Source organism: Triturus cristatus, chromosome 7 (assembly GCF_964204655.1).
Source record: "Triturus cristatus chromosome 7, aTriCri1.1, whole genome shotgun sequence".
Taxonomy (NCBI): Eukaryota; Metazoa; Chordata; class Amphibia; order Caudata; family Salamandridae; genus Triturus; species Triturus cristatus.
The window spans coordinates 1,171,187,701-1,171,198,106 of NC_140590.1; the positions used below are offsets into that span (position 1 = coordinate 1,171,187,701).

The 10,406-nt window shown below is 43.8% G+C and overlaps 1 protein-coding gene across 2 annotated transcripts in view; it reads right to left on the bottom strand.

Annotated features, from left to right (window-relative positions):
- ITGAL (integrin subunit alpha L) overlaps positions 1-727 on the bottom strand; it is a 394,734-nt gene extending 394,007 nt beyond the window's left edge. The window contains exon 1 of one of the 2 annotated variants that reach the window (XR_014966715.1): positions 628-716. Coding sequence is in view for 1 of the 2 variants with exons in the window: in XM_085618461.1 (XP_085474587.1) it covers positions 628-679 (52 nt within the window). In the remaining variant the exon portion in view is untranslated. Of the gene's footprint in view, positions 1-627 lie in introns of both variants that reach the window. The other variant, XM_085618461.1, reaches the window with a different exon arrangement.
- Positions 728-10,406: the final 9,679 nt, after the last annotated feature.

Consider the following 10,406-nt stretch of genomic DNA (forward strand, 5'->3'; position numbering starts at 1 on the left):
TTCATGTTGCCACACAGTCTAAGGCCGTGCACAAAGGTTGACTGGTCACATTTCAGTTGCTGCTGTGTTTGTGTGTTAAACTAGAACTCATGAGATGGAACCTTTGCCCAGACATAGTTAAGATATTTAAAAATGATAAAATATTGAAACAGTACTATTACAAAATGTGCTGTATTAAGCCACAAAATGTTCATTTACTTGTCACATGAGTTAGTCATCCCTGCCATATAATGTGGTCCCTCCCTGCCACAATTTGTTCATTCCCTGCCGCATAATTTGGTCATCCCCTGCCGCATAATTCCATCAACCCTGCTCATAATAGCTGGCTAATCGAACACGAGCGTGTAAACGGGGTGTAAGGTTCTGTGTGCGTAGTAGCCGTGTGGCATCAATCAGGATAAGTGACGCTACTGGGCAACAACAAAGAATGTTCCAGCGCCACTGGAAGTCGGACGGGCCCACTGCGCCTCAGTTATGACTTGATCTTACTACTTCACGTGCAGCCATTTCCCTTTAGGGTCGGCACCCTTGCTATGCATGCCACTAACTTTAATATGCTATTCATTGCGTTAATTCAGGGGGACGTGTATTAATTACGGAAAAAATAATGACGACGAAAGAACTCACCGAGGCACGAAAGAATAAAGCAAGCAGCAGTGAGCGCGCGCCGCGTCTCCATCCGTGCGGCTTCCTGTCAGACTCTCAAAGCACAGAATGTTGAGCAACTGCTGAGCTTTTTGTCATTACAGGGTGGGGCGGAGGCTTCCTGCCTTTGCGTTTCCCCAATTCAAAAACGGGCCTGCATCCGGGAGCGAGGCCTATGGCCTAACTGTGGGTGCTGAGTGGGTTGGGCACCTGCTGTAGAGATCAGTGTACGTCAAAATCTCCGTGAATCTAAATAGGGGTGTCTGCGTCTTTCAGTCTTGTTAATATGATTGCCACCACCGAGATGGGATGGCGAGCAGCTGCCATGCAAGTGCTACAGCAAACACATGATGGACGGAATGCTGGCAATGCAAACATTCTCCCCCAGTCAAAAGATCTGGGTTAAATCCATCGTTCTTTTGCCCACTACACCACCCCGGTTTGGACCCAGCCATATGCAAATCAGTCTTGACCCTGTGCCCCATGGGTAAGTGCTAGCAGTCTAATTGTGGCCTCTCCTAAGCTACTTTACCTCTCTTTGGGGCATATTATCAAGCCAGGCGATAAAATTATCGCCACTTTAGCGGCTGAAAACTGCCGCTAAAACGGCGATAATGGGCTTGATAATATGCTCTATGGAATTCCAATTGAAGCCCATGTTAGATGTCCTTCACATCTAACATGGGCTTCAATTGGATTTCCATAGAGCATATTATCTAAGCCTGGTTAACAAACCAGTAATCATGAGCGGCCCGTCATTAAGGGCGGAGGGGCCACGCCCTGCACTTTTTGGGCATAAAGAGTGTCTGTTAGGCTGAGCAAAGGGAAGCATTTTCAGGTAAGGCACCCAGGAGGAGCTTGCGCATTTACAGCATGCTCTAAATGCGCAAGCTCCTCGTTGCCTAAACTGAAGAGGACGTCCCGAGTGAATCTCTTAAAATTGATTCATCGCTGTGACAACTTTTGACTAAATTACCTCCACCGGCTGGTGAAGACAGGCATCTAGCTTTACACCGGACCACAATCAACTGATGTGAGTCGGAGATGTTGGCTGACACCTCTCTGAATATTGTTCACAACTGGATGGATATTTGTATTTGGAACCAAAATTGTTGGCTGTCAAGTTCCTTTTCCCCCCTGTCCTGATGAAGACCCGCCTCTGATGCCAAATTAGCAGCACAACAGTTTAGGGTCGAAACGTCAACGTTATTGTCTTAATTAGTCCTAGCAATTTCCCTGACTTGAAAAGGTATTTATAACTACCGTTGGGATTTATGGTTTGAATCTTGGACTTGCAATTTAAATATTTTTTTTATGCTTTATACATGTTATGTATGTCACCTTTGCACAACACTATGTCACGTATCACTATCAGTCACTAACTGTACACCACCGCCATTTTGTTTTATCGCCACATGTGTTTCATGTCACAGACAGCCATCTATGATGATGATTTGTTTATATATGAATATAAAGTAAAGAAATTCAATTCCTTATCTTAAAGAATTTGTTTTCCTTGGTGTGTTACTTGGATATATGACTAAGGCATAATTTCTCCACTGTATCTAATACCTATTGCAAATCAGTTGAACTACCCGACAGAGCCACTTTTTTCGTTTAGTGTATTTGCCCAGGTTCTGAGGTTTACTGGGTTGCCCCATTATCTTTAATGGCCTGTGAGCAGGAGAGCAGTAGCAGAGAAGACACGGGACCCGGCCAGCAGAAAGGTAAGTTTAATTATTTGTTTTAAATTAAATTACCCCACATGACCCCCTCTAATGGCCCGCCTCTCTGCGCGCCCCACGCCCCCCACCGGGTGCCATGCCGTCCTCGACTGAATATGTGCTGTAACTCATGTTACCTCACATATCACAATTATGAGTTGTGAAATATATATTGGCAGATCATACTGCAAATATTTATATGGGGTAAAAATATCCAGTATTTACAGGAAGAAGCAGATTTTGGTGCTTCAAGCACTAAAACCTCCATATTACTACCCATAAACTTGCAGTTAAGTGGTAATTATTGCGCCTGATAAATTGCGATGAAGTTGAGTCAGATTATATAAAGTGTGAATAATAACTGATTTCTGGGCCACACATAATGCGAGTCTAGTGCAACTAATTAAACCAGTGTTTCCCAATCTGTTTGCCATTGCTTCCTGATTCGCTGCCAAACCTAGCCAGGGGAGCCACGCACCAAGCACTTCAATGCATTTAATGTTGAAGGGTCTGTTGGCTTCAGTTAAACTAAGTAGACTTAAACGCATGGTGTCGATGATTTGTAAGTGACATTCCTAAAGCTGTAAACGTCACATGATACTGAAAAAGAATTCACAATTCAAACAAGGAACTCTGTCAAAGCACACGGTGCTACTCCACAATAGGAACCGGCAGACACACTGGACGCTTCTACTCGGGCTCCCAGAAGGATCAACTCCGGCGCCATTTTGCAAGAAACACAAAAAGCAGCAAAGCTGGAAAGAGAAAATAAAGTGAGAAATACATTGAACGTACAAGCCCGAAGGACTTCTAAGTAATGTACCCAGGCTAAGGCTGGGACACCAAGCAACATTTCTCTGGTTGCTTTTGTCCTACCTATACATGGCCCCGCCCTGATGAAGACCTTCTTTAAGTAGATCAGCTCGGTCTCACCCTGAATGTCGAAACGCGTTGGCTGCTATATTCCTGAGGCCAAGAGTAACCAAAGTGAAAAACAATATATGGACCAATAGACCTTCTGAACCTGATCACTCGAGCTCAGTAATAGAGTCCGTAGAATAAAACTCTGATCTCACTTGGACCTGGAAAATAGGAAGTATAGAGGGCATAATTGCAACAGGTCCCGATACTAGACATAAAACTGTAGGACATTTAAGCTCATATGGAAATGGTTTCTTATTTAAAAAATGTACAGTAATATCTGATTTTGTCTTTATTTGTGATAAGTGTTTTAGTTCATGTATGTCATGTGAAGTTAGTTGTTGTATTATAACACTGTCATTGTAAATATTGCAAAAAACTAGAGGTGTATGTTTGAACGCATAATAGAAAAAAAAACGTTGTTTAAAAAAACAAAAGTAAATGAAACTAAAAAAAATATCTAACCCAGAGTCAATAAAAAGGACTTCTGAGGCACGAGTAATGTTGTATTTATGGGTTCCAGAGGCATTGACTGTATGATTATGATTAGGGCTCCCGATTTTATGGTATTTATATTTTTGACATTTCCGTCTGTATTTTCCATATTCATTTTTTGTCAACTTTATCGGTATTTATCCGTATTTATTATGGGGTTTGTGAAAAAAAAAGCTGTAAGTGGTATATTTCCACATTTATTTAACCAATAAATATGCAGTCATGCTTGAATGCCTGCCAGGTTTCAGTGAAATGAACACCCGCAGAAGATAAATCAATGCACTTTTATGACAATATGCAGATTTCAGTAGCAGCCTTGTTCATATCTACTGCTGTTTAAGCCTCTTTACCAAAATTCCTTTTTTTAAACCCCCTACCTATCAATCCACACAGTTATTGGCCTGCCAGTAATGGCAAAGTGTATTTAGAATCACTCAAAAAAGCACACAATTTCCGTTTTTATCTACATTTAAAAATAAATACAGACAAAAAAAGAAATGGTTTTCTGTCTGTATTTATCTGTAAAAATCAGTAAAAACGGAAAACAGGGAGCCTTAATTATGATACATATGAATCCAGCCTCTGGTCCCTGAATTGAATCACTCCCCAATTTTGTTCTCGCATTGCTTTCTGATGCGCCGCCAAACCTAGCCAGGGGAGCCGCGCACCAAGCACTTCAATGCATTTAATGTTGAAGGGTCTGTTGCTTCAGTTAAACTAATTAGACTTAAATGCATGGTGTCGATGATTTGTAAGTGACATTCCTAAAGCTGTAAACGTAGTGCTTAATTGATGGCATGTCGAGGGAGATGACCTCCATATTTCACTGGATCCCCAAGTTCCAACACCCCCAAAGTAAGCAGAAGATGCTCGATTTATTTAGTTAGACTCATTAATAGTTTTTTTTTTCCAAATGCATTTGACATCAGTGCAAGTTATCAGGGAAGTACAGTTGTACTGTCTATTATACAAACTAGGTATTGACATTTGTACTTGAATCATAGGTACTTCCAGTACACATTTCTTTCAGTACACACACATTTCCAGACAGGCTTGCTCTCTCCATGAGCACAGGGAAGTAAAACACCATATACGTCATAATGCCAACATTTGGAAGAAAGAAAGAGGGACGTTTCAAAAAAGACAATACATTTGAGGAATTTGTTTTACTTGCATTGATTTGGAGGCAATTTTAGGGAGGAGACAGCAAAAATAAAGTTGTATTTAGTTTGCAAAATCGTGAGTCACCCTGCTGAGACAGGTTTGTTGGCAAGTATGACATGGGTAGTAATGGAAGTGCGTGCAAGTATTTTTCAAGCTCAGAAACACTTTGGCAATGGGGCCTACATGCATGGGGGTGCTATCTAGTAAGTGGGATACAAAAAATTGAGAGGGTACTCTAAAAAAGGCATGGGCAGAGAAGTGTAACTAGGAATTTTTTTTTAGAGGCGCTGCCTTAGTAATGCGAAACACATGGCGTATATGATTATAATACCTTCATCAGTCTCATCCCAATTATTTTCTGGGGAAAAAATGCAACTACTCCAGAGGCCTGGCATACATCCCCCCAACCCTCCCAAAACAATAACTGTGGGGAGCCACGGGCAATGGCCAATGGGTCAAGGGAGCCGTGGGTTGAAAAAGTTTGGGAACCACGGACCTAAACCACAGAAAGGAGGCAGGAGCGGGCAGCAGCCTTACTTTCTGTATCAGATAGGTCTGTAGTTAGTAGCCGTTCTGGAGTGGCACCTTACTTTCTTCCATGCTACATCATGCTTGTCTAATGTCCCACCTCCCTGCCTCCTGACACCAGATGGGGTCTGTACTGAAGCGCATCCAATGCATTGTTGGTACCAGCAAAAGGGAAGTCTGCGATACGTTTTAGGGAATTCTAGTGCCTTCATATGGGTTGGCCCTTAAAACAAAGAATATATAAATAATTACAATTATGGCACATAACAATAATACTCAGAACGCACAATGGCTAAGGCATACGAAGATATCCTCTTTGAACACATTGAGGGTGATCTTCTATGCCCCAGATGGGGTCTTCCCAGATGTAACAGACTCCTTTGTGAGCAAGGCATTGTCAGAACAGGCCCTTTAGCCCTTGGAGAGGAAGCTAATGCTACTGGTGCCTCTCCACCCTGAACCCCTGCGAAGAGAAGCATCCCCTCCCAATGTCCATGAGACCATTGAAACCAGGGGCCCTGGGGAAGCGCTGACCCTATGCAGTAAGATACAAACGAAATGGAAGAGGTCCCAAAGACTAGGTGCCTTCAGTAGCGACTGGCATGGATCGGGGGTGGTGCGGCGGGTGGGGGTAATGATAAAAAAGAAAACTTACCTCCTCACGTCTCTTCACGGCGTCCCTCTTCACCCCTCCACTCCAGCAGGAAGAGGAAGCAGCCAGGCTCACCAGACCAATCACAACGCTGCAATGCAGCATTGTGATTGGTCTGAGCACCGTGATTCAGCTCTCAGATGGGGAATGGGGGCCAGGGCATGTTCTCCATGCAGGCTGTAATGTAGCCTACATGGAGAACATGCAAAGTGTGCATGACTGTTTGGCAGGCCCAAGAGGGCCAGTCAAATATTAATGAGCACTTTACAGAGTGCCACCACTCATTTCCCTGCTCTGAGAGCAGAGCAGCCCCGACCGAAAAGACGCAGAAACAAATGAAATGATAATAACGTCCAGTTATTATCATTTTATTTTTCCTTCATTTCGACAGCTAAAAGCAGTGGGCGACGCACCTCCACCTCAATGGAGGAGCCACCACTGGATGCCTTTGAAAAACTTAGGGACAACCTCTTAAAAAACATGCAGCTTCTGCTTCCTCTACCTTACCATTCTACAGCTGAAATTTTGATTGGCCAGAAGCAGCCCTGGAGGAACGTCCTGAAAACATTGGGTCATCGACACCTCTGATGCATTAGTGGAGGATCCTGGCATGAGCCGACCTTGGTGTCTGGCAGCTACACCCAACACTGCCAACCTTCTCCTTCAGATTAGGATCCAGACTATGGGTCAGGCATACAGGAGCTAGTGGACCTCTACCACCCCAGGTTCTCCACAGGGACTCCATCAGATTAGATGGCAAGCAGGATTCACAAGCCCATGTATAAAACGGTCTGGAGGCATCTATGAGCTGAATGTCCTTTTCCCTCTCTGGAGGTCAAGGTGGCATCAACAACAGAGATTGACGGCAGGATGGAAAACCTTTCATTTTAACTTTGGGAAGGACCTGAACCTGGCAATACAGGCTTCTATAAATCACCACCCTGCTTATAAAAATGCTCAATGTGGCAGAGTGGGTCAAATCTATTGGTGATCTTATTTCACTGCAAATCCTGCATGGGTGGGCGCAGAATGCAATTTGATTTCTTGGCAATGCTAACTGTGCCCTGTCCAAACAACTCAGATGCTCTCTTTTGATTGAAGGGGGCTACAAACCAGGAGAGTTGGCAAACTTGTAAAAAAGGCAACTCCTGTAGCAGCTCAGCAAGTTATTCACAGCCTTTACATCCCTGGACAAAGCCCAATCCTCTATCAGGAATGTGAGTGACCAGAAGACTTATGTCGAAGCAAAGGGTGCTCATCTGCCATCCAGATTTCAAACGCTCCAGAGGAAACCACACCTTCAAGCAGGGCCAAGTTTAGCAGTATAATCCCCTCCAACAGCAAATGCAGCGAAGGAATCCACAGAGGTTACGAAGGAGCAGCCAAGGCTTGGGAGCCCTTGGGTGAAATTATCTCTTTTCCCTGTATAAAGGTGGTGAAAGGTTGCCAGATTTTCTGCCAGAATGGTGCATGCTAACAGAGAATGCCTGGGGTTTGCAGAGGGTGACACAAAATTCTACAGTTCCTCGAAACATTGTGGCGCCTTTACATGTCTCCCAAGAACTGGCCACTGTGGTGGAGGCAGAGGTTGCTGAGCTAGAGGCAAAGGGCGAGTTTGTACATTCTTCCTTGCACCTGAGAGGTTTTCTGAGCAGTCTTTTCTTGTGAAAAAGGACAAGGGGTTCCATTCCGTGATCAACCTCAGAGAGTTCAGCAAGTGCTTTGTCTTTAGGTACTTCAAAATGAAGGAATGTAGCTGCTCGGAGACGTGCCAGTCCAGAGAGACTAGATGGTCAGACTGGATCTTAAAGATACGACCTGATAGGGCCCGTGTTTATCCTCCACCAGCACTTTTTGCAACTGTTATGGCAAGGTTAGATGTCTAAGTTCAATGTCCTCCACTTCAACCTGCACTCCACACTGTGGTGATTTACCAAATTTCTCATGCCAGTGCTGGAGATTATCAAGACTAAGACTGATACTGCGTATTCTTGTATGACCTGCACTTAATAGATCAGCCCTTTGCTCGTCTGGAAGCACACTTGCTCGTCTGGAAGCACACTTGAGGAGTGCCATAGACCTTCTTCAAGTTCTGGGATTCATCATCAATAGCGAAAATTCAAAACGGGTACCTTACCAGTCTAATACCCTCCTGGGATTCAGAATAGACTTGTTTTTGATGTTGGTGCATCTTCTCTTGACGAAAGTGGCAAGCATCGAAAGGAGCTGAAGAAATCCCTCACCAAAGAAAGGAAGCTGCCAGATTTGTGGGGCTTTTTGACATTTCGATTCAAGTGATCATTTTGGGGTTGCTACACTACAGGGTTCTGCAGAGGCTGAAGGCAGATCATTTACAGAAGTGCCTGAAGTAATCAGAAATTATCTTAATTTCTAAGAAGGCCAAGACAGAACTCCTGTTGTGGTTGGACCATATGGATGCTTGAAACGGGACCCCTTCAGACATCATGATTAAATCATACACCAGCTGGCGCGTCCACTGTGTGACATATCTAGAGGAGGAGAATGATCAGACAATGAATTTAAATGCCCATCATCTGTCTTGAGTTCCTGATGGGGTCCTTTGCAGTGAAGTGCCTTGTGAAGGAAGAATTCCCTGGTGTGTTATCCTGCGGACGGGCAATGTCTAAATGTTAGGCAGATAAACTGCCTCGTGGGCATGAGGTCCAAGATGTTTACTGAACTAGCCAAGGACGTCTGGCACTTCTGCATGGACATCCAGATAACTGTGGTGGTGTAACACTTGCTGTGGGGATTTAAGAACGTAATAGGATACTGGAACTCGAGGCATCTTTGGGACTCTGGCATCTGAATTCTGTGCCCCCCTGTTTTCTTTCTGAAAATGATAGACAGATGGTGATGACACAAGGTGGGTCTCTTTGCCTCTTGCCTGACCCATCATTTTCAGAAGTAATTAAGAATTTAAGTTTGCATCTCCATCTGAAGGCCTTGGCAGAGTACATGTTCCTCCAGGATTGGGGAAATGAGTTCTAGTACGCTTTTCATTCTTCACAGCGATCATGCAGATAGTGGTTGAAGCAAGGAGACAGAAGACAGACTTAATCCTGGTGACTTCCTTCTGGAGAAGTCATGTTTGGTTTCCAGTTCTTCTAGAACTCTGAGATTTTCCAATCATTCTCCTCCTTTTTTTGGAACATCTTGTAACATCAGCCCTGCGAGGTGGTGATGAAGGGATCTCTATGCTTGATGCAATGGTGGATTTCAGGTGTCCTTGATTGATTCCAGACCCTTTGAGTTAGGCTGAGGCTCTCATTCAATCTACCTGGGCAGAGAGCACCACTAAGTAATAAAGGTCTGCACGGAGAAGGTGGTTAAGATGAAGCCTGAGATGCCACCTGGATCCTGTGGGAGCTGACCTTGTTCATATTGTGAACTTTTTGTTGGAGCTGGCAGAAGCTAGGCTGGCCTATTGGTCCATTAACACACATAGAACCTTATTATGAGTGCTTCAGGTCATGTGCAGCAATTATTACACATAATAAAACCTGACACTGCAGTGTCAGAATTTTATTGTGTGAGATGACGATCGTCCATTACATGTTCTGCCCAGAAAACCAGCCATTTCATGTGGATCTGATGCTTACTGCATGTCTCGGTATGGTCTGTACATATTTCCCCTGGTTAATTTTGGCAAGTTTGACGTACCGAAATGTATCCAGGGGAAGTGGATATAATCAGACTCAGTATTATCAGGTGTAATAACATCTACACAACTCGTAATTGTGATATGTGCTGTAACAGAAGTTGCCGCATATATTGGAATAATGCAGGGTACTCTTAATGAGGCCCTTAAATAGGCAATTTCTTTGTGGAATATCTCCTGAGTGGTTCTCCCACTGGGAACAATCTTTGGTTTGCAACTTTTCCATGGGATTAAGTGGTCCACTTCTGTGGGTCCTAAAAACTAGTAGCTCTAAAATGTGAATCTAGTTCTGAATCTTTTCCCCTCATGGTCACAGATTGCATTTCTTCCCAGTAAGGAACTTTCGTCAATACAAGCTATGTTGCTGAGACTTGTTTCCTCCAGGAGAGTGTCTTATGAAACAGTGTTGGATCTGTCTGTAGCATGTTTACTCCAGATGGGGTAACATTTATCATTTTCAGACAAACCAAGTCCAGCACATTTTCAACCACTTATCTGGCTTTTCCAGATTGTGCCAAGCTCTGTGCATTGCAGTGTTTTCATAGACCGTCTTTCGTTATAAAGGGGGCTTGAGGTTTGTGTGGTTTGGCTGCAT